The sequence below is a fragment of the Rutilus rutilus genome, assembly GCF_951802725.1.
Source record: "Rutilus rutilus genome assembly, chromosome: 17".
Classification (NCBI taxonomy): Eukaryota; Metazoa; Chordata; class Actinopteri; order Cypriniformes; family Leuciscidae; genus Rutilus; species Rutilus rutilus.
In genome coordinates, this window is record NC_140230.1 from 12202104 (window position 1) to 12228101 (window position 25998).

The window sequence follows — 25998 nt, forward strand, 5'->3', positions numbered from 1 at the left end:
CCTTGAGCTGCAAACAAGCAGAGATGGTGTCCAAAATGTGTGCAGGACTTCATTCACGATTGAGGCGGGTGGAGCTACTGTATGAGGCTTTGATTTTGAGGATCCACTCGAGTTATGAGGTTTAGTCACAAGCTCTTTGTATAAAGTTCTATTCAAGTTCTAGTATAAAGTATAGGCAAAAAAAAAGAAGAAATTCTTAAAAAAAAAAAAAACCTTATTAACTGTTTTTTTGTTGTTGTTGTTGTTCTAATCAAACTGTTTTCGGATCGATAATGTTACAGAAGAAACGCATGAACAGAAACATAAAAAAATTAAATAAATGTAAGCCCTGCCCATGTGTGTGCACAGTATAAAAATAATTTTGTCTTGGGAATGACCCCATAAAGTGTGTGTGTGTGTGTGTGTGTGTGTGTGTGTGTGTGTGTGTGTGTGTGTGTGTGTGTGTGTGTGTGTGTGTGTGTGTGTGTGTGTGTGTGTGTGTGTGTGTGTGTGTGTGTGTTCACATAAATACATATGCATATAAGTGGAAGCAGGGCAGCAGGATGGGGCACTGTGTGAGAATGTTTTCAAGGGCAAATGGTGCCCAAGGATCAGGTGAACAGATTGTCTGTGTGTGCTAGGGACATACTGCATTTTAAATAGTTCATCCGAAAGGGAAATGTGTCACCTCAAAGTCTCCACTCAGTATAAAAGCCTTTTCATGTGTTCACTCCCATACGCTTTTCATTTTTGGTGGTAAACATTCCGAGTTTGCCCACAAACAATCACACATGATCTTCCCTGCAGTCTGTTTACTCAGCGACTGAGTTCACGGTTTGAAGCAACACATGGTTTGAAAAATGTAATTTGCAGTGTTGTTTCTTCCAAAGGAGGCGGTGGGAAATATCGATCGCTTCAAATGCACAGGCCCAGTTTTGTGCCTGAGTACATGCGGAGGTCATGAGAGGCCTGCGCGTTACACGTCCCCATAGGCTTCGGGTTCTCCTCCTCTTCTCATTCTTTCTTTCTCTCCTCCAATCATCCATTCACAGCCCACAGTGGCATTAACACTCCCTAATCTCCCTGATTCCTGTGTGCTTTTCAGCCCACAGTCCCATTAGACTCCTCGGCCTGATTTCCCCGATGCATCTACAAGCCCTGCTAAGTAAACAGGGTGGATTTGGGAGGCTGTCTAAGCAGGTGTTAACTCTTGTTCTGCTCTTACTCCGCGTTGGCATGTGAACAATACCGGAGCCGCGGAGCCCGTGGACGCACACCAAAGCCCTTTCAGCGCCAGGGGATCTCCCTCCGGTCAGCCCCTCTATGGGCCGGGGAGGGGGCGGCGGTCTTTGGGGGTATTGTGTGGCCTCCTAAAGCACCGCACTCCATTCTGGAGTGGCCGGCGACATCATAAAGAGGGGCGGGATTAGGCGCGGCTGGCCCTTGCCCCAGAGTCTCTTGGGATTATGCCTTTATGGCAGAGGGCAGCAACAGATCAGCGCCAAAAGAGGCTAGAATCCCTGAGCCGACCACACAGGGCTTTGAGGGCCGAAATGAGCGGCAGAGAAAATCCCCACGGCCCTTGTGTGTCGCTTTTTGTCTTTATCTCAGTCTCAGGCTGAGCGGGGATTGTTGTGGTCTGGGTTGAGAACTCATACTTCATGCTGCTCCCCTGATGGACGTGTTAAGCCTGTAACTGCTGTCTCTACGGTCTCTGAGGATGAGAACATAACTTTTCAGCTCTCCTACCCAGAGCCAATATATCTCTGCCAATATATATTTTTCTGCGTGGTATTCAGTTGATCACAATTCCAGCTGGTTTGGGGGTAGGGATGGCAGTCGTAATGAAATTGTTGATTTTGATTCTAATGCATGATCGCGTCTGTAGTGGCCACTGCAACTTCCTGTGCGGCGCAGTGAATGGAAATGGTGTGAAAATTAAACACAAAATTACATCTCGAAAAGGTGTTACAGGGCAATATTGATACGATTCATCTTCACGCTAAAGATATTTAACTCATTACAAAAATTTGTTTAATATAATATACAAAAATGTTATGTTTACTATAATTAATAATGTGTATAATATTCTATGTTATAATTATTTGTGATCGTCCCGTGGAGACCATTTCATTGACAAATAATGAGATCATTTTAATAAACACTTTTAAAATAATTCTTGCGAAAGGTGTTTACACAGACTTTTTAATGTCTTTTTAGCCATAAATCCAATACAATAATTGGTCTTAACTGTGTATTAAACAGCAATACAAAACAAAAATGTGGGGACATTTTATTCATTTTATAAAATTCTGCTGACAAATGTTGCGCCCAGAGATTCTTTTCTCTTTCAGAAGATGCGTAATAGCACCCCCTACCTTATAACATAGATTGCCGGAAAATTCTGTCAATGGTGGGGAAAAGAGTTAACTGTCATTTTATGAAAAACAGTTTGCAATGAAAGAGAATGATGACAGGCTGTGAGTTCATAACATTCTGCCTAACATTGTCTTATGTTCCACATAGGGTTATACAGGTTTGAAACATCTATATCTGAATGTCAAAGCCATGATTTCTGAACGACATTTGTAGCAGAGTTGTCCCTTATGTGTATGACCTTGTCTATGCCTGCATTATTCATCAAACTCTTGGTTCATGGGTTTGATTACCAGGGAATACTCTTAAACTTATCAAATGTATAACTTGAATGCAATCACTTTGGATAAAAGTATCTGCCAAATGTAAATTTTAAAAAAGCTAGAAAAAAATCCTGTTTTTCATATTATGTGTCACTAAAGGTCTGAGAGAAACACCTAATGAGAAGTTCTAAAATAAATATATAAGACAGATTCTCTAAACCACTGTTATTGACCGTACATGGACAAACAGATTTGTAGTGCTGAGACTGATGAAGGATATAGTTTGATATTTCCCAAAAGCAACAGAAGAGCAATATAAAAGTTTGAGAAACATTTGCGTGAAGGGAGAGTTTGGCTGCAGCTCAGCTGTTCAATAATTCAGCCTGTTCTTTCGAACTGCTATATAGTTGCAGGTACAGTTGTAGTCAGCATTATTGGCATCCCTGGTAAATATGATCAAAGATGGCTGTAAAAATAAATCTGCATTGTTTATCCTTTTGATCTTTCATTCAAAAATTTCACAAAACCCTAACCTTTCATTAAAGTAAAAGAATTGAAAGTGGGGTGAAAATCACATTATGAAATAAATGTTTTTCTCCAAAACACATTGGCCACAATTATTACCTCCCCTAGAACAGAGTAAAATATCTCTGAAGTATATTTTCATGAATATTTAAATTTTTATCACACCAGGGTGACTAAACAGGAAATTGTCTAGCTATGACTTGTTTGTTTCACAGGAGTTTAAATATGAGGAAACTCTAGGCCAAATTCCTTTAATCATCCATCACTGAGTAAAACCAAATAATATAGCTCTAATGTGCAGCAAAAGATTGTTGAGCTTCACAAAAGTGGCTGTAGGAAAATAGCTAAAGCATTGCAAATCCCCATTTCCATCATCAGGGCAAAAATGAAGTTGTTCCAATTAACTAAAGATGTTATGAATCTGCCTGGAAGAGGATGTGTCTATATTGTCTTAATGCACCGTGAGGAGGAGAGTTTGAGTGGCCAAAGACTCTCCAAGGATCCCAAATGGAGAATTGCAGAGATTAGTTGAGCCTTGGGGTCAAAAAGCCATAGAAAAAAAAAAAAACAACGCTCACCACGTGTTGTTTGGGAGGGTTTCAAGAAAAGTCCTCCTCGCTCATCCAAAACCAAACTCCATCATATTCAGTTGTCAGACACGACTGGAACTACAAATGGGATGAGGTTCTATGATCAGATGAAATAACAACAGCTTTTGGCAGCAAAGCCACCAGATGGGTTTGGTGTTAACAGGGATAACAAGTACCCCATGCCCACGGTTAAATATACTGCTGGATCTTTAATGTTGTGGGCCTATTGTTTTGCTGGAGGTCCTGGACATCTTATTCAGATGCATGGTATCATGGATTCTAGCAAATACCAACAGATAAAAACCTGATGGCCTTTGCTAGAAATCTTATAATGGGCCGTGCTTGGATCTTCCATCAGGACAACAATCCAAAACAAACATCAAAATCAACACAAAAATGTGTCACTGAGCACAAAAGGAAGCTTCAGCCATGACCGTACCAGTCCCCTAAACTGAACCCTATAGAAAATGAGTGGGCTGAACTGAAGAGAAGAAGCACCAACATGGATCTGGGAAACTGAAGGATCTGGAGATATTCTGTATGGAGGAATGCAGGGCATTCTGATCTCTCAACTGATCTCTTTTCAGTTGTTCTCCAAACTCATCAGGCATTATAGGAGAAAACTCAGAGCTGTTATTTTGGCAAAAGGAGGTTGCAAAAAGGCAATAATTAATAAAAGGGTGCCAATAATTATGGCCAATGTGTTTTGGAGAAAAACATTTATTTCTTAATGTGATTTTCCCCCCACTTTCAATTCATTTACTTCAATAAAAGGTTGGAGTTTTGCTAATTTTTTGAATGAAAGATCAAAAGGATAAACAATGCAGATTTATTTTTACAGCCATATTTTATCATATTTACCAGGGGTGCCAATAAATCTGACCACAACTGTATATTGAACATTTGAAAAGATTTTCTTATTAACTCTGCTATTTGTAGACCCGTGTGTAATTTTTGTCAATGTAAAAATAGTTTGTATGTAATATACACTGCTGGGCCAGAAGAAAAGGTTTCTGTTTGGATTTAAATAGGCAAATGCTTAAGAGTCTATTATTGGATCATTATTGCAGTGATTGTAATGTCTCTAGCATTTTATTCATTTGGCAACAGTTCTTCTAACCCTAATTGATGGTGTGTGTAGCTTTTCATTTCTTAAACAACCATGTAGAAGACAAATTCCAGGATGACAAGGTCAAGATTCATTAGGCTCAAATTGTGAAAGAATGGAGAAAATGAAGAATCATTTTCACACATGAATTGGCACCTCTGAGTCCAAACCATATACATTCATTGAAAGTTTTTGGGATGTGCTGGAGGAGACTTTACAGAGTGCTGGACTCTTGCACTGTCAATACAAGATCTTTACCAAAAAAAATGTATGCAACTCTTGATGGAAATAACATCACAACATTTATTTCCATCAATAGGTGCATCATTTGTTGGTGCTGGTATATGCATTATCATAGTGTGTTTTATGTGAAGTGTTGAGATATCCGTGTTTCTCTCCCACAGCTGGCGTGTAATGACAGTGAGGTGTATGAGGAGGCCAGTCACAGTGTGTCTCTGCTGGCTCAGCTGTATGGAGGAGAGGGTGTGGAGCGCCTGCAGTCGGAGGAGATGCTCAGCCTGGCACACGCACTGCAGATGCACACTGAGCCCAGACAGCAGAAATTACTGCTCCGCCTGCTGAAACGATTGGTGAGTGTGTGCAAAAACTGATCTGAGACCAGCTGAGCTGTACTCATGAATGCAATGTGAATGATTCATAACGTGTTGCAGTAAAAGCGAACAGTTCATTTTTTCTCTGTATGGTGAATATGGGCAAAGTGGGACATTGGATATGTGTATTTTAAGTAGCTAAATATATACACATACATATTTATCTGTTTTTTATTTTCTGATTTGATTTTACCTATTATGCTCTTTTTGATTTTACCTTTCCTTTATCGTGTAATATAGCTGTTTGTGCATGTAAAAAATCTGCAGTTTTACAAAGGGGCCTAGGGGCGGTTTGGCCATCTGGAGCACCGAGAGTTTTCCATATATAAAGAATAAATGATAGTAAATTCATGTAGCCTATCCTTCCTTCAGTTCGCTCTAAGCGGTAGACCTGTCACAACACAGCGGGGCAGGATAAACAATAAATCATGTAAGCAATTTTAGTAGACCCCCTGAACAAAATTATTTACTGGTAAATGATCATGGTAGGGGCCCTTTTAGTAGCTAAATGTTAACACTAAGCAGAGGAAAAAGAAAGAAAGACTACAAAATAAATTCAAGTTCAAATGAATTTTCTGATTTTATTTATTAATATGATTTATTTTTTAATACACCATTTCGTCTCTAAACAGTAATAAGAATGGTAATAAAGAGTAACAGGAGATCACATATGAAGCAAATTGAGTTTTGAGCTTAATTTTCTGTGACTCTGGAGGAGGAACAAGCAGGGAGTAAAATAATATATTTTTTTATTATTTAATTTGTTTTATTTTAAATTCTGGTGCTGTCAGAGTCAGTGTGTCGGCTCAATATGTGATGTGTCTGTGTGTGGCAGGTCGATCCCTCTCTTTAATATTGTATGTTTGTGTGGTGAGAGGGCACGAACTGTGCTCGCTGTGCAGTGTGGCCTTCTGGGTCGTTGAGAGGTTGGTTACAACCATACAGAACGAGGCACCCAGACCCTCATGACTGTTGATGTCTTCTTTCTTTCTGTTTCTACATGTGAATATATTAGCCGATCATTACTGAGGTCATTTATATATTGAAGTCTTAAATGTACAGTAGCACGTTTAAATCCGCTCTCTCTCTTTCTTGATCCTCTCATCTGCATATATTTGTTGATTAGGGGACTGTCCAATATCAGCAAGGACGAATTATAAATCATCAGTCTGGATGAAAATAACACAGCAGGGATGTTTACATTCATCACACTATCATTGGCTGTGTGAAAGTCAGCGTGTCATTGATCATTCTTATTTATGATGGGCGAGACCATGAGGATGACTGATTTTTCAATCAGGATTAATCCCAGGACCCCTTTCGTTATCCATGTTTTCAACAATTTGCCTCGATTAACTATAAACATTTATTTTATAATTTGCAAGGCAGAGAAGATTTGCATAATCACGCCAAGATGTGATTATTTCATTTGCACTATGCGGTCGGTCAACATTTAATAAAAATTGACTAAGTGTTCCTGATTTTATCATGAATGGAAAAATGCTCCCCTGTGGAAACTCTCTGTAAAATTCAACCACTTGCTTCACCTCTGAAATTTCCGTTACTATGCACACTTCATTTTCAGCACCTCTCATCCAATTTCCTGTCATATTATTCAATGAGCTCCATTATCCACAACAATATTCAAAGGCCCAATGATTTCATGATTTCATGGAGTTTTTTTTTTTTTTTTCTTTTTTTTTTTTTTTACAAAAAAATTTTTTTTTTACTTGGAAAAGTGTCTTTTCATTATGAAAAAAAATGGCCATTGAATTTTAAGATTTTATTTATTTACATGACTTTTCCTTGTCTAGAAATCACACTTTTAAAATCAGGATCCCTCATTTTTTTTTCCTAGGTCATAGGAACATGGTTCTTCAAAGAAAAAGAAAGTCTTGAGATCCCCCTTGAAAGTTTAATGAGGCCCCGAGTTGAGAACCACTGATATAAAAACCAGTCAATTCCCAATGGATAAAATAAAACTAGTGTTATGGTCACACTCCAAGATCCAGGAAAGGTCCTCCTTTCTTATTGCGGGAGAGTCAAGTCAAGTCACCTTTATTTATATAGCGCTTTAAAAGTGTCCCCAACTAAACAAGCCAAAAGTCAAAGGCGACGGTGGCAAGGAATGGGAGTCTGTTGTGTGTGCGTGCGTGGTTTGGAAAACATGTTGTTAAACTTGTGGATTTGTTATTGTGTGTGAATATATGGGTATCCTCTGCTCATGGGAATGTGTGTTTGTTTATAGTATGCGCCCCTTGCCTGTGGTTGAGTCATCAGTGTTCTGATGACTTCATCTGCGCTGAAACACTGCAGATATTTGGATAGGAGCTGTTGGCTTTGGCAGACTCCAGAGAGAAGAGAGTGACCTCATCCAAACAAATCACTCACACACTGCCCAGCCACAAACTCAGACTGACACTTCAGGGACACTCAAGCACTGAAAAATAAACTCAGATTCCTATGAGCTTCTGTGGATAAAATTGCTCTCCTTTTTTCTTTTCTTTTTTTGCTGAAATGGCACCACTGTCCAATTAAGGAAAAGTTAATTAAGGCAATCAGGGTTCCTACAGTCATGGACAACCTTGGAAATTCAGGGAATTTAATTAATTTCAAAATTATCTTTAAAGAATGACTTCATCAATCGACTTTGATTGGTTCCAGTTAGTTCTTAGAAATCATACTGGAAAATATTAATAATAATAATATTAATAACAGTAAAAAACATAGCTGCAGGTAGCAATTATCGAGGCCAAACATGACATTGGCAAAATGGGAAGCTAAGCAAGCATGGCAGGTAGTATCAGACCAATGCAAAAATTAATACTTAAAGGTAATGATGCACCTGAATGGAAATTCTGGCCAGAAACCAAAAATTCAGGATGTAATTTTTTTTTAGATGTCTTGGTGGGTGGCGTCGTAACCTTTAAGGACGATGCCGACGCAGGAGAGAGATAATTGGCAAGTGTCTCTTTAATCCTGGGCATCTCTCCATACCTGTGTTCATTTAGTCCCACAATCGATGAATAGTTTGATAGTGAGGGACTCAAGACATGGGCAGAAACAGGCTTAGTCCAGGATCTCGACACCTCAGTGTGGATATCCGGAAAGATAGGTAGACTCTGATGTGGAGGTTGTGACTTTTACTCGGCAGGAAGCACTCATCTAGTTTGCTCTTGCAATGTGTTTCCTGCTTTTCGCTTGGCCATTCAATATTTGACAACTGACCAACTGAAACCTGGTCTTTTTTATATTTTTTTATTTAAAGGGCGCATTTAGTAATATGCGCCTATAGGCCGGTGCACAACACGCGTACACTCTGCTTTTTACACACACAGTGTGTGCAGCAGCACACAAACATGCCAAGTATTAAAAAATAAAAAGATTACAATGTAAAAGATTATTATTGTGTACATAAAGATATGGTAGAATCCGGCTTGTCCCGTGGATGATCTGCTTGTGCGCTTTAACCTCGCGCACGAGCAGATCCGTTTCCTTGCTAGCGAAGCGTTCATTCATTCCGCTTGCAAATTCCGCAATGTAAGTAGCAATCCATCATGGCGCGAGCGCAACTGGCTTTTAAAGGGAATAGGAGATGAGACTCTGATTGGTTTATTGCACGTTACGCCCAAAACACACCTATTACTCATTAAGAGAATAGGGACAACCCTTTAATGGTGCTTTCACACCGGATACGAATAGCGCGTCAGGCACGAGTGATTTCAATGTAAAGTCAATGCAAAGACGCGTTACTTGCGTAAAAAATTCCTGCGGCGTGAATGAGGCGTAGAGCGCGGCGCGGTAGACGCGAATACGCCTCATTCACGCGTCAAGTTCACGCAAATGGCGCGAATTGAGCGTCTGGCGCGTTAAGCGCGAATGATTTTATGTAGTGCTTTTTGTGCATTCACGCGTTTGACGCGAATTCGCGTCTGCCACCCGAGTTGAAAAATCTGAACTTCTGCGTCAATTCGCGTCGCGTTAACCAATCAGGAGCCTGCTTGCTGTTGTCACGTGGTGAAGTAAAAACAAAGTAAATCTTTTATCACATAAAAACTTGATTTCAATATATGAGACACATTCATTTTGTATTGAATATTTATTCCATATCTAAATCCAGATTATATGAAACATTATTATTCTAATGTAAAGACAACCAATATATTTTAGTGTATAAGAACATAGTTTGTGTCTGGACAGTGTTGTGTGAGAAAGAAAAAAAAAAATCACAGGACAGGTTAATTACTTTTGGAGGCTGGCTCCATTTATCATCAATCCAAAAATAAATTACAGATTATGTGGGTGAGGGCGAGGGTGATCCTCGCTCCGATGCGGGACACAGGTCATCAAACTGGGCGCGGGACAGGCGGAAGCACCGCTGATAGCGGCCGTCATCCTGGCATAGCTCCTGGAGCAAATGGTGAAACTCGCCAAACTGGGTACGCCTCCGGAGGGTCTCGGTGGACCCAAGTACGGCGATGATGACCCCTATACAGCTGTTCTGCTTTCCAAAGCAAATACAGAGCGGTGACTCTCTCGATAAATGATCGATCAACATCAGACATCTTGTAAAAAGATGGCTGCCAACGGGTTTCGAAACTTTTGAAACTTTCGCCTCTGACGAACTTCAAACTTTTGTTTTTACGCGCGTAAAGAGCGAAATTGACGCGCGTAAAAACAAAAGTTTGAAGTTCGTCAGAGGCGAAAGTTTCATGGAATGGACACAAAGTGGTCAAGCGTATAAATAGACGCGGCAGGGGCGAATTTGACACGCTATTCGCGTCTGGTGTGAACGCACAGTTAGACCATGCGTCGAGCGCGACAACCATTTTTCCCGTCGTTAAACTAGAAAAAGTGGATTCAGACATGCCCTGAGTGCACTTGCGCCATGCGCTTAGATCGTTAAAATAGGGCCCATAACCTCACATACATTTGGGCATGCTCTTCTGTGAATTTGTTCACAAGTTATTTAAAAATGGTTGGACTAATCTATATAAATTACAGAAACGTCTGTCTGTGTGTTTGTTATTCGCATATCTCTCAAACCGTTAGACCGATGGATTTCGAACTTGACAGGTGTCTTGCTACGGGCACGAGTAAGTGCAGTGCCAAGTTTGACGTTGTTTGGATTAGAAATGCAAAATATATCGTTAAATATATCTGTAAAATAAGCACTTAGAAGGTTGTGGTTTAAAAATAAACATTCTGACATAAACTAATGTCCATTAGAAAAAAAACTAATGGATACAGTAGGTGCTTCACCTTATTCACCTGTGTTGAACAAGTTTAAACAAATGTTATGGAAATTAATTGGTCAAAATGTGTGGAAACCCTGACATCAGAAATTTTGCAGAAATATGTTTGTCTGTCATGTTGGTATCCCTTCATTGATTGCATCAGTTTTTCCCCTCCTGATAAGAACTGAATCAGTTCCTCAATGCAAACAAATCTCAAACTGCTCTGAGCTTCAGACGTGGAAAACTGTGTAGACAGAGAGAGAAATACTTTCAGTTAAGGTTATGTTACTAGTCTCTGGAATGACGGTGTCAGAAAGACCAGCACAGCATCTCGCTCTCACACAACTACACAGTTTTACAGGAAGATGAACTCCATGACAGCAATTAAAACATGATTTCTGCTTTCATTACATCTGCTTCCAGTACAATTGTTTTTGGAGACATTAAAGGGGTCATGAACTGGATTATTTTATAAAGTTTCCTGGGGTGCCCCTATAATGTTAGTATGATTTTCACATAAAAAAATTGTCATAATTTAGAAATAAAAGGCATTTTTCCAAGCCTGATTTTAGCCTCTGATTTGAACGCTCTGTTTGAAGGGGCGTGTCTGCTGTGAGACTTCAGTGTAAACGCCCACTGCTGTGATTGGCTGCTGTGAGACTTCAGTGTAAAAGCCCACTGCTGTGATTCGCTGACATGTTTGCATATAAAGTAGTCAGCATTACATGTGGAACTCTCTCAAATACTTTTACAAAGTTTTTACTATTACAGCTATCGAGATTAACGAATCGTGAAAAGTATTGATCAAAGTATTATATTTAGATCAATTCCATCACATGAAAGGTTGCAGTGATGAGCATTGAGGAGATGACAATGCTCACCTCATCAATTTCTGCACTCTCACAAATGCTTTCACCAAATAACAATGCAAACACAATGTAAATACAATAAGAGCTTCGTTGTGCAGTGTAACAGCGTCATTATTTCATAACGAGTGTTGGCAAGTGTCCAGATAAACTCACGCTGTGTGATTGACAGCTTGGGCGATTGGAAAGGAAGCGTTCTTTGATCGCTTTCTGTATATAATTTAATCACAGTTTAAATAAGATTAATTTCATCCTACTAAGAGAAACGATGTGAAGTTGATCGTTTATTCACTCACTAGCTTGATTTACTGATGCATAAACAGTATTGAACGATATTGAGAGAAAGATTATCTGTCTGAACTTGATTACAGAAATCACTGATCACAGATCAGGCATTAGAATGAACATGGTTACTTGTATGTTTGTGGCGTTGCTGGCAGATCCATATCGTAAAAGTCTGTTTGCAAAGCCTTCATCGAAATTACGACTGATTCACCAAATAATCCACAGTGAAATGCACCGGATACAGACAAATAATGCACTGCTGAGACATTCACATTGTTGTAAAAAACAAAAAAACAAAAAAACACTTTCCTAGCATTAGGATCATTTGGAAGGTAATGGTATTGATCCTGTGTTGATCTTTTCTCGTTCTCATGTCACTATTCACTAACGCGCCAGTGGGTAGGGCCAAAGATGCAGTGATGTAGACAATAGGCGCTGATATTCTTCTGCAAAGGTGGTCTTTGGCTGCCCTGTGATGTCACAAGTCTCCACTTTTGAGATCCTGTCGTTTTCTGGCCTTGGTTTCATTAAAAGCAGTTTTTGGAATAACAAGGAAGTTTTGAGTTTTGAAACTTACAGGGTGTTTTTATAGTATAACAAACTCTTAACTGTCAAAAGATCAAGGAAAACATGACCCCTTTACCATAGATCTTATATATTATTGTGATTTTTTTTTTTTTATATATATATATTAGAGCAGTGGCCCAGGGCTGATATCTCATCAACACATTTCTCTTACACATTCAAGTACGAATCTACTGAGGTCACACACCTTGAATGAGAAGTGTGTATTATTCAGGGAATAAATAAAATATATTTGGCTAATATAAAGTCAGTGTACAGTTGGGTAAGATTTTTGAAAAAAGTATCTTATGCTCACCAAGGCTACATCTATTTTTATCAAAATGTTGAAAGAATTGTGAAATATAATTACAATTTAAAATAACTGTTTTCTATTTTAATATAGTTAAAAATGTTATTTATTTCTGTGATGCAAAGCTGAAGTTTCAGCATCATTACTGCAGTCTTTAGTGTCACACGATCCTTCGGAAATCATCCTAATATGATGATTTGGTGCTCAAGTAACATTTCTTATTATTTTCAGTGATGAAAACAGCTGTGCTGCTTAATATTTTTATGGAATCCATAATACTTTTTACAGGATTCTTTGATAAATAGAATCAATTATTATTTTTATTTTTTTATAAATGTGTAACATTTTTAATGTCTTTACTGTCACATCAATTTAATGAATTGTAACTGGCTCAAGTTGGTCATGTGAATTTGCCGCATTAACTAAAGTGCTCTACCAATCTGTCACACCTTCCTACTTTTTCCCATCTTTCTCTCGCTTTCTCTTTTTGTGTAATTACCAAACACTTTTTTTTGTCACTGTAATGTGTGCAGTGTAATGTGTGCTGTAGTGTTTCATATGCTTGTGTGGAAGCCTCTCTCTCTCTCTCTCTCTCTCTCTCTCTCTCTCTCTCTCTCTCTCTCTCTCTCTCTCTCTCTCTCTCTCTCTCTCTCTCTCTCTCTCTCTTGATCACCCACCCCCGTTTCTGCCCCCCTAGGATCTTCTCCCTCCATCAAGAGCTATTATAGGCCTCATTAGTGTCATCGAGCCAGATCACAACACTTCTGTTGTTTTAGCACTGTCTCTCCTTTTATCTGTCTGTTTATTACTGTCTCCACCTGTCTCTGTGTCTCTCATCCTGGATTTAGAGGAAGATGTAAATAATGGCTTTCTTTTGTTTAGGTGTGGTAGAGAGGACTGTGTGTTTGTAAGCACTTAAACATAATATATATATATATATATATATATATATATATATATATAGTGTGCCATTTGTGTTTAACAAAGCATGCGATTGACTGGTGCTTCTTTATTGATCATAGAATACACTCAGTAAAGGCGCTGTCTGCTTACCCTTAGCAGAACATATGGCTATAAATGTGATTGTTGGTCATTTTGGACTGATCGAATACTCAACAAATTAATGAATTGCTGATTTTGTGGACTTTGGGATTGCGGTTAATAGAACTTGTTCCATCCAAGACTATGTACAAATGTGTCAGATTGTCATCTTTGACTATGCATTGCATCTTCATGTGCAAGTGGGAAAAAATAGCTAAAAGTGTAAAATGGTTGTGAAATCTCAACATGCATTCTGTTGCAGTCCATTTAGTTGTGCTTCGTCTAGCTGAATTTTATTTTATTTTTTTTACAAAAAATGGGTATAACCAAACTAATAGTCACTGTATACAGTATCTCTGTAGTTTCTATCCCAACACTAATAAATCAGACTGCAAGGAACAGCGCAAACACCATCATTAATCACAATATCAAAAAATGTTGAAATAAAGTCACACAATAATTCTCATGTGTTGCCATGATCGATCATTTGATGGCACCTCAGAGTACTTATGTCCATCTCTGTTTGTGTGTGTGTTTTTTTTAATGCACTAAAGCATGTCTGTTGTTTTTGTGTTTTAAATTGTCCTCTTTGATTTATGACTTGCTGTCCCTGTCCTAATTACACACGGGCTCTGTCACTGCAGTGCTAATGGAATGAAATGACCTGGTCACATTACTGCCCTCATCTGCTGTCTGCCTTCCAAGACTTCTGGAGATAAATCACCCCATCGGGCGTTTCTTACACACACACACACATACACTCTCTTGGCATCCCTCTGATGTGTTGCTGTATGCATGGTATTTTATTGTCATGTCTGATTCCACCTAATGATTCAGTCTCTAGAGAATACTGCTCTGCTCTAATCCACATTGAGCATGAGTAATTAGCTTCCTTCTCACAGGCAAATGACACTGTTTGTTCCTTCATAACCTTCTGCTTTTTGATATAGCTGCTTTATTTGTGAATCTGTAGAAGTTTGACTCTTTTTGTTTAAACTTTCCCTGACTTCCTATATTACAGCCAATTAGTTGCATTAAGCACAAAGTTCTGATTGGTGGTAATTGGTAAGGCAAGCATCATCACTACTGTACGAGTGCTACGAGTGATAACTCAATTGTTGAGAAGAGGACAATTCCTCTGGAGGACAATAAAAGCCATATCTATGGACCAGATACCTGTTGCATTTTAAATAAGTTTCTCACCTCTGCTGTAACTTAGGGGTTAGGTCGCATGCTCCATCATATTGGACCATGGTTCTCCTGTGGCCAGCAAGCTTTCAAATCTGCATCATTTGCAGATTCTGTTTCTTGTCCTCTGCGCACTCTGCCGTGCAAAGGCAAAAGACTGTATCTTCGTTTTTGGTCGAAAATGAGTTATTGATATTTTTGGCACATTCAAGACCTCCTTTATCATGTGGATAAGTATCTTGAGTCAATTCCGTTGTTTTTTCGAGAAAATAATTAGTTGTCTTAACAGTAACTTCCAAAAGCCCATGAGAAACCAAGGCAGAACACTGTAACACCAGTTACCGCTCTTTGGCTTTGTTTTGGAACGCTCAAATTGAGTTACAGTACTCTGCCTTTGTTTAGCCGCGCGTCAATATGAAGTTACTGTGCCGGTGTTCTATCAAATAATGCTACCTATCAGATTGTACGGTTATCTGCCTTTGTTTTACTGTCCATTAAAATTGAAATGACGGTGTAGCCTGTGTAATCTGTACAGCTGCCATCAGTCCCTGTAACTTCTGATGTCCTCAGTGCTTTCTGCCATCAGTCCCTGTAACTTCTGATGTCCTTAGTGCTTTGTCCTGCACAAACACGGTCAGAACATTTAGTATGGTCTGAACCCGCTCCATCGACAAACGTGCAATATCAATCGCGAAGGATATATGCAGAGTTGACAGAAAATTGTTACACATGCCATAGCAGACGAGTACAACAAAGAACTAAAGCCCCACCTCACCCAGTTCGGGTGCTGGACCTGGTTGAAACACTCATGCATCTAGCTGGCAGAGTGCCAAAACTTCGCGGCCGTCTTCAGCACCGCCCTAAACACGGTCGAGCCAACGCTGGACTAATATATCTATGGAGGTATTTTGTCATGTCAAATGTATTAATAATGCCATCAGAATGCAACCAAAGCACAGGATAGCAATAAGTAGATGGCTATAAGTAATTGTAAATCATACAAAATAAATGCTATGGTGACTAGATTTTATACAGGTGTTAACTATAATGATTTTGTTAATGGTGATCAGCAACTAAATATTGATAATGTGGAAGTTACTGCCTTTTGCCTTGGCATGACTTCTCACTTTTTGCTGACAATACAAAGGCAGAGTACAGTAACTTTAAAATAGGGGTCAAAAGTCAAGTTTGAGCTCAAGATTTTATGTACATAATTTTCATTACTAAAACATCTAATTGCCAGATTTCCAGTGTCCTACCTAAAATTAATTTGGCGGGACAACTAAAAATCTTTAAAGTCATTTTTCTCAGTTCCACACTCTAGCGAGTTAAGGTGTTTTGCCTTTGTAGGGAAGCACTATCCTGTCAATATTAGGTGGCAAAAAGCCCAAAAACATGATTCTCATCATTATGATTTTCGTCTCCCCTGCTGTGAAGAGCCCTGGACCACAAGGACACGAGTGTGGCTGCTGTTCTACATTCTCAATCAGTTCACCAAGTTGTTGGTGAGAACGAAAGGGGCGAACGAGGAGACAGCTAGAGACAGAGAAGGGACGGACGTAGGGAGACATTCCCTGAGATACACATCACACAATGCTCTCAGGGTAACAGAATGTGGCAGTGTGTATCGAGTGCATGAATAATGCAGAGGAAGGAGCAGGACAGTGGTGCTAGCAGACGCTCGCTCACACACAAACACATGCACACACTTTTGCACGGCAAGCTCCCACTCCTGGGACTCAGAGGCGTGCTCATTAGCTCTGCTGTGGCCACCCCTGCAGACTGGAGCCCCTCACAGCGTGACAGTAGCAACAATGGCCTCGTCGCTCAGCCCAGCTGCAGCATGAAAGAGTATTGACCCAGGTACGGTGCCTCGGGCCACCGGCCTCCGCTCACAAACACACATTTGCACACTCCTCCATGGGCAAAACTTGTTTTCGAAAGATGAACCGTCAGGGCTGGATACCACACTGCTGTGTCGAAGGTGTGAGCTGAATTGTCGATGAGGTTGGGAACAGGAAGGAGGAGTGACTTTGCTGTGATTGACAATTTTCCTGTGCAGTTATTGGTGATCATCTTTCCTGCATTTGTTACTTGTGAGAATGTTATCCCCTTCATATTTATGATAAAACTGCCCTACCCCACAGGCAGATCTTTCAAGGTTTCCTGGAGGTGAAGGGCGTCTAAGTTTCATCACCTAACCACCGGGGTGCCTCAGGGTTCAGTGTTGGGCCCCCTCCTCTTCTCGAAATACACTGCTTCACTTGGCACACTTGGTTTCTACCATCACTTGTGCCCGTACAATATTAGGACAGTCAGACCTGTCTGAATATACTTTGCAGCTCCTGGTCCAGGTGTTTGTCATCTCAAAACTGGAATCCTTCAACGACTTGTAAGCTGGATTTCCTAATCAAACAATGGCTAGCCAATGAAATAATCCCCATGATCATGGCATGGTGTCTAGTCTTCACTAGGGGTCCATGTATGTCTAGTCTTCGAGGGTCCATGTCACACTCCATTGGCTATCCACATAAAGCTGCCTGCATCAAATTCAAGACTGCAGTTTACAGCTGAACTATGTGCTATTCTGGTATACATTGGATACAATTTCCTACTAAATCAATGTAATACTGATGAATCTAGCAGATCTTACTCCACTATAATATTAATGTTACTAGCCCTAACAACAATTGTACTGTTGTTCCTCACTGACCTTGTCCTAGTTTGACTTTGTAGGGTTCAGCATTGTCAATGTCATGTTCCATTTCCACCACCACAGCAAAGGCAAAACTGTATTGTTTCTCCATCCCTCCCTGCTCTCTCCATCCATTTTTATCTGTCCTCTATCCCATCTGTGCTATCTGCTCTGCATGGTGTCTGCAGTAAAAACAATGCTCTCCAGCTTTCTATTATCAGCATAGATCTGCATTATCTCACACAATTATCAGCTCCAGAAACAGCACACGTATTGTGATTTGAGTGTTGGTACGCTGCGTGCTGCACAGTTGCATAAAAAGTTTTTAATGCCTGAGGTTTCACTCCAGCTCAGGTGCGTGAGCTGAGTCTGAGGTGGTGTTAGTCTCTACAGTAGATACAGTACAAATAGCTAATATTTTTTGATTAATTGCCAGGACCTGTAGACCTCATCTTAATTTGGGTGAAAGCCTCTGATTGGACAGGTTATCATATCAAGAGTAATGTCAAATTCAGTGTAATATCATGAAACCACCGTATATCCAGGATGTTTCCCTGCCTTCTGCCCGATACTCTGGGATAGGCTGCTGCATCCCTACATAGGTTGCTTTGGAGAATGGAAGAATGGAATATGAAACCTAACGTGTAGTCTACCCTAGTCAGACCTTTGTCTAACAACATAAGCTGTGGTCTAAAGTGCAGTTTGTTCCAGTCAAGTCCAACTTATGGCGCTTTTCCACTGTATGGTACGGTACGGCTCGGTTCGGTACGGCACGCTTTGGCGCTTTTCCACTGCATGGTACGGTACGGCTCGGTTCGGTACGGCTCACTTATGGCGCATTTCCACTGCATGGTACGGTACGGCTCGCTTCGGCTCGCTTTAAATGGTACCACCTCTGTTGAGGTTCCAAGTGTACCGTACCGATACTAAAATGTGACGTGAAAACACTGAAGATCACTGATTGGTCAGACAGAATCGTCACTACCAGTGTCATTGTATTTGTCACACGAGACCATGCACGAGACAAACCCGCTAGATTTAAATAGCCAGTAGACAACAGCCAACGCTGTAGTGTCTTGCAGTTAAAAAGTTTCAGGGGCGGCGCCGGATCATTTTTAACGCATGTGTGTGTATATATATATATATATATATATATATTATTATTAATAAATGAGCAAAACTTGGCCACAAAATATTTAATATTCAATTATTTTAATGATCACAATTAAAGTTTTAATTTTATTAAATTGAACAAGCGCAAAATTCAGCATTCAATCAAATATTCAAAAAGACTTAATAATAATGTTATTTCTCTCTATAGGCGCGTTTACTACGAATATGGCGATCGTCAACTTCATCTTTGCCAGACACTGACAGAAAACACTATTTTATAAATAAAAATCAGTGCACGTGTCCCCGGATTTACAAACGCACATCTTGCTTGTTGCACGCACATTATGTCGAAATAACGAGATATTATGTTGAAATAACATTATTATTAAGTCTTTTTGAATATTTGATTGAATGCTGAATTTTGCGCTTGTTCAATTTAATAAAATTAGGCCTATATATAGCATATATATATATATATATATATATATATATATATATATACTATTAATAAATGAGCAAAACTTGGCCACAAAATATTTAATATTCAATTATTTTAATGATCACAATTAAAGTTTTAATTTTATTAAAACGCGTGCACTGATTTTTATTTATAAAATAGTGTTTTCTGTCAGTGTCTGTGCATGGCAAAGATGAAGTTGACGAACGCCATATTCGTAGTAAACGCGCCTATAGAGAGAAATGCACATAATGGATTACATAAGAGAGTAGCCTATTTCTTTTTGTTTTGAATTATTTCATTTAAAGACATTTCAAGCTTTGTGTATTTGAGGATGAGATGCGCTCCAGTTAACGTACAATGCAAGTGACCGCTCGGGCGCCTCAATGGTTAAATTGTCTATTTTGCATCTTATTTATTCAATCCAGGCAATTGTTTGATGAAAAAATTATTAAAATTAAGATACAATTTATACAAAACGAAATTCACTTTAAAGAAAGGCTTTCTAGAAAACAAAACTTAATGAAGTGGTCAAAATTACGTCTGACTCGCTCCATGTCTCTCTACTCGTGCTGTTCACTTTTCATAATCAACATAGGCAGATGGAAAAAAATAACATAACATTAACTAAATGCGCTTTTTTAATGGCAGTAGGCTATAGTTTAAAACAGTACATTAGGCCTAGACTCTCTATTTGTAAAGATTGCTGCCCATTAATTTAATTCTGAATTTTGCACACACAAGTTGAAAGGCATTTGTTCAAATCAAGTTCACGGATAATTGTGCGTGCATTTATTAATCATTATGATACTAAAATCATAACAAAGTAGGCTATGCTATGTACAAAAAATCAGATGAGCCCAGAATATGAACGCAACGTTTAATTACACGTTAAGAATTTTCCTTCCATATAGTAAACCATTATAAGAACGTTTAATTTAATTTAAAAACATCCACATGCCGAGAATCAAGAGCACCATCCCCTGTGTTGTGCGTTTGAAATGTGGCGCGTTTACGATGATGTCATGGCAGTAGAGGCGGCAACTATAACGATCAGTCCCACCCAGTTTGAAGCGGTACTACTGCAATGGAAAAGCAACCGAGCTAAAGCGAACCGAACCGTGCCGTACCGAGTCGAGTCGTACCACGCAGTGGAAAAGCGAAGCGAGCCGAACCGTTCCGCGCCGAGTCGAACCGTACCGAGCCGAACCGTGCCGTACCATGCAGTGGAAAAGCGCCAATAGACTGAAAAAGACTGGTTTACTTATATGCAAAAAAAAAAAACACTGGGTAATCATTCAATACTGTGGTATATAGAAGTACACTGGATAGTAGCTATACCGTAGTACTACCACAATACTTTTTTTGTAAGGGAATAATGAGCCTGCACTTTACAAGCTGGAGGAACCAGTGTCTGTCTCTGTCTAAAATGTCTGTCTCTTTAAAAGTAATAAGTACATAATTTCATAAATATAACTTGAACACCATACACAGTTATGCATATATTTCCTAATACTTAGCATCTCAAACAAAACTAAGCTTATCTGTCAGAGATGTTATGCTAATAACCTAATTCCACTAACTTTAGCAAATCCAAATATTTGTTCTTCCTCAAAAGTGTGCATAATATCAACCTGATACATTAAACGCAACAAAGTGCTTTGAAGTTTTGTGTACAATGTGCACCAGGCGGTCAGTGAAGGGAATGTGTGTGGTGTGTGGATGTGCCATCTGAGGCTGAGACTACCTAATGTGTTAAATGTGGTAGAAGAGGCTGTCATACTAAAAACTCTACAAACTGTCTTCTTTACAAAATTCTCTCTTTGAATTTGTCAAATCGAAATTGGATTGACCTAGATCCGGTAACATTATTATATAAAAGGCTCTAGCACACTAGTTCCGTTAAGAGGTGCAAGGCTCCAAATAAATGACACATTCTACACATATCCTTTCAAACATCACTCTTTCCTTCCGCTTCCCGCACCATACAGCAAGACAGGTCGACACTCTGCTGTCTTCGGGAACATTCAGTAGGATGAAAGAGTGATGAACTGAAGCCGGTTTGACGTAAACCTGTGCGAGCATGGATTATTCGATCGGACAAACTTGTGAGTGATAGTTGGATGTTTTATGAATCCGACTGCTTTCACCACCTATGCAAAAAAGCTTTATATTTATGCAAATGATGCAAATTAATTTACATTGTTCTCTTTTTTTTCGGAGTGACAGAGAGCACTTATTCACACGCGAGTGGGCAAGTGACAAAGGGTTTCAATTAAAGCAAGAAAAATCAAGCTCACTCATCCATCTCTCACCCCAGCCATCAACAAAGGCCTTTTAATTAGTATTCATTAATTGCAGTGCTGTAAAATCTATGCATGCTCATTTTTATCAAGCCATCAAAGACCTCACTAATTGCCTCTATAATATCAGAAATAGATCCAGCACATGATGAAGGGATTTTCAAAGAACAGTACAAAGGCTAAAGAGGAAGAGGGCTCCATTTCATGCCCGGGCCACTCAAAAAAAATGGGTCAGAATAGGAGCAGTATATGTTCTGAGTAACCAGAGTGCTGTGTTTAAAAAGAAGAGTCAGTGCATGCTGTTTATGAGTCAGCAAAGACCACTGCAGATCAACATATTCCGAGGATGGGTAATGTTAGAGTTTTAATGAGAAAGTTGATGAATAAGAGTTAGGACCAAAAGATCTCAAAAAGTTTAAAGATTATAATCAGAATTCGAGGTTTGTTTCTTTTAGTCCATTCGCTTACAAGTAAAATTGACCAAATTTCCATATACACGTTTAAAATGTAGTCTTTGCCTTTTGGGAAAACAAACCAAAAACATGATAACTCGCCCTGCACTTTACAACTTTTTGTCCAGTCAAATGCTAATTGCAAAGTATAGTAAATCATGACTGTTATGTAAATGAATATTGGCTATTAAATAAATGGACAAGCCCCTTGGTATGTCCCTCCCAACCTGTTTCAATTGGTAGATGTTTCAGACAGGGCTGAAAATATGTTCTTCAAGTGGGGTCTGTAGACTGCTGATAAACTAGGAAGCTTCTTGCTTACGTTTTTGCCATTTTCTACAAGGTTTCTATAAGGATCTTTAATAAACATGCAGGTTAACATGAAGACTTCCAAAGTTTAAGGTGGCTCCAAAGTACAACCTTCAGCCTTAGACACTGGAGGAAACAACATTGACCCCCTGTCTCAGAGCACAGCTATACATTCAGAATGCTCTTTTGGCAGATGATACCCATCCTGCTTACACACGGGTCATTCAAATCTGCCTCAAACTGTTTATCTCATAGTCACCAATATTGACGAGAAGTATTGTCTGAAGACAATGTGCATAAGTGTCTTAAAGCTCTTGTGTTCTTCTTACGTGATTATGCAGCCGCTGATGAAAGTGTGTGTTTGTGTGTGTGTGGGGGGCACGTGTTTGTGGGTTGTGGATTGATTGGGTTCATCTCCACATCCTCTCATCTTGTCCTCTTAACAGAATGGCGGGTCGTGCACTTGAGTGAGCGAGTGAAGGAACATTGGAGTCTCCCTTAAGACCCCATCTGAGAATCTGTTATACTAATATGCTAATAGGCATGTTAATTCAGTTGGTAATTACAAGGACTTGGGTGTACTGTTCCATGTCAGCCTTTGAAGTGGGGAAACTAGGAAACTGCTTGCATATTAAATGCGCAACAGAGCTTGTTTAGGTTCGGAGGAGGGAGTTGAAGAGAAAACGTTTGTTTTTCGTGATGTTTTTATATCAGTGTTAAAAATCTCTTTGTCAGAAGGCTCATCCTAAATTCAGGGTTGGTAGCGACTAGATCATTTTAGGGTGTGTTCACATCAGGGCTTAAAAACAGGGAAAAAATCAATCGGTTCACTCAGAGCAGAATAAATATTCAAATGTTTCTGTTCTGCGTTCATTCTGTAACATTACAGTTCCGAAAACAGTTTGATTAGAAAAAATACTGGTTAATAACGTTATTTTTATTTCAGTCTTTATACCAGAACTTGAATAGAACTAAACTACTATACAGCTTTGTACTAAAGTTTGAGTCATACCTCGAGTGGATCCTCAAACTGTCAGCAAAGCCTCATACAGTAGCACCACCCGCCTCAATCGTGAATGAAGTCCTGTACACATTTTGGACACCATCTCTGCTTGTTTGCAGCTCAAGGGTAAATAAAAAACTGGTTCTTTGAATAAGTACAGTGTTTTCTTTATTAAAAAAACACAGGAGCTGAGAAGAGTTTCAGCCTGGTATTTGCCCTCTAATCGTCAATACAGCCTGTGCATAATAACACTTCGTCTTTTATACACAAGATTTTAGCCAAATGTATTAAACGACAGGAAAAACCTCAGCGCTCACATAGCTACAATAACCTTTGTAACCTTTACGTTGATGAAAACGTGATGCTGAACTTGCTGCCTCAGATGCAACCGTTAAAGACTTAAAAAGAACAAATCTCCATTCGCTGTTGGAATTTAGCTTGATTTTGGGGATATTTTACTCATATAACTACACACGCAAGTGCCACGATACTAACTTTGGTATTTAATTATTTAAAAAAAATATTAATAATTCCTGAATAGTAGCGGTTCTACATAAACTTGCAATTTTCGCTGGTTTCAAAACACACTGCTCATGTCAACTGTTGGATCACTGATCAATCACGCTGGATATAACCTGCCATTCATTTTCATAGTACTTTAACGGTTGTTGAGATATCCTCAGAAAAACCCCTGAGATCCTCAGCTAATGCCAGTGACTTACCTATGATGACTTGACAGCTGAGTGCGGGCATTTCACTCACGTTTGATGCGTCAACGTTCCATTTGCATAGGCCGTACTGTTTGAATTCATGATTGGTTGACTGCCAAATTAAAATATTAAACAGAACGATAAAATAACATTATTAACTGGTTAATGGTCATTTAAAATAAGCGTTTCTGTTCAGAACGCTAGATTTCGTTTTTGTTTGTTCCTGTTAAAATTTCGTTTGTTTACGGTTTTTGTTAGGAGCCCTGGTTTACACCTATGGGTAACACCTTGTTTACACCTTGCGATGTTCACCTATGTACGCTTGTGTCGTTTGTAAGGTAGTTGGAGTAGGTAGGTTGTTCCAAGCATCTTGGAAAAGTTGCCACAGTTGTTCTATGGATTGCTTCTGTCTCCTCTTGCAATCCCACTCTGACTTAGTGATGTCAGAATCAGAGCTCCATGGAGGCTACACCATCTGTTGTAGGACTTCACATGCATACAAATATCTCAATGGATTATTACTCTTCTTTCAAAGGGAATGTGTGGAAATCTAGAATTGATGTGTCCTACTGCTACACTAAAGAGAGAAATAACCATCTTAAGAATAAGGTTGTATTTGTTTGCAGTTGATGCTTTACTTAACCCTAAAAGAAGAGTGCAAGAATTATCCAAAGGATGTGTTGCCCTATTAGCCAAAGTCATCAATATTTCTATAATTTATTTGATGCAAAAAAAATATTTAATATGCAAAATATGCTGCATGTATGACATGTCTAAGTGTCCTAAAGGTGATGATACACAGGGCAACAATTTAAACTTTCAACTTCAACTTTTTGAGCAATGTTGCTGGGCAGTCTTGCCGGTCGATTGTTGCTTGGGCACTTTCCCATTGAAAATGGGCAATACATTTCTATCTGGATCATTTAGATAGGTCGTGGGCCGTGTCTCATCTGGTTGCCCGTTGACGGCAACATTGCCCAGCAATATTGCTCAAAAAGTTGCCCTGTGTATCATCATCTTAAAATTGAGGCATGTACATTTCTAGTATTTTTACACCGCTGAACGGTCTTGTCTTCAACCTCAGGGGTGGGCAATTCCAGTCCTTGAAGGTCCACTGTCCTGCAGGGTTTAGCTCCATCCCTAATTAATCTGCTAAAAAAAAAAAAAATTTTAAAAAACTTAATTTGTGGAAAAATGTTGATTAGCACACAAAAAATTCCCCAATTAAAAATAAAAATCAAGGTTATGGTGAGGCACATATAATAGAAGTGAATGGGCCAGATTTTTTGAGGGTATTAAAGCTCAAATGTAAAGCTCATGATTTTATAAAGTACTTATATTAGCTCTTTTGTTCAAACGTGTGATGTTTGAGCTCTAAAGCTGTTCAAGTCATCACAGAAAAGGTTAGTAACGTGACTTTTCCTCACTAAAATCATGTTAACATGCATATTGTTCATGTCTTGTGGCTATACTTTTGAGTGTTTCAACATTTATAGATTAGCCCCATTTACTACATTTTCATTGTAATCCAGTGTTGGTGTTTTTTTGTGGAAAAGTGGAAATTAATTATTGTGGTAATTGACATTTCTACCACTAATGCTGTCATTTGAGCTCAACTTATATTCCTTTAAATGGCCAATTGTCGTTAAATTAATGACTTTTCATTATTTCACGCTGCAAATTGCTGTCAGTTTGAATGCTACAGTACTTTAGACCAGATTGACTGTCTGCAGCTGATCAACTGTCATAAAAAGCCAAAGTGATTCAAGCTATCAGCAGAGTTTAGCTCTCACACATGCATATAACATTTCTTTCTCGTTATATTTTTCCTCTGCCCTTGTCTCGATTACTCTTTCACTCACTGTATTTTGTCAGCTTCCATTGTTCATGTCACACTGCAACCTTTTGCATCTGATATGCAAGATTCTGTGTCCAACTCTGAGGATTATAGGCCAACAGCGTCTTGCATTGAGTCAGACTGCTTCAGGTGTGTTGGGCACAGTGAATTACACA

At 39.1% G+C, this 25998-nt stretch overlaps 1 protein-coding gene across 1 annotated transcript in view; it reads left to right on the top strand.

Annotated features, from left to right (window-relative positions):
• Positions 1–25998, top strand: part of ulk4 (unc-51 like kinase 4) — a 199133-nt gene that overhangs the window by 162347 nt on the left and 10788 nt on the right. The window contains exon 35 of the mRNA XM_084435286.1: positions 5246–5431. Within this exon, the coding sequence (XP_084291412.1) occupies positions 5246–5431 (186 nt within the window). The remainder of the gene's footprint in view (positions 1–5245; positions 5432–25998) is intronic.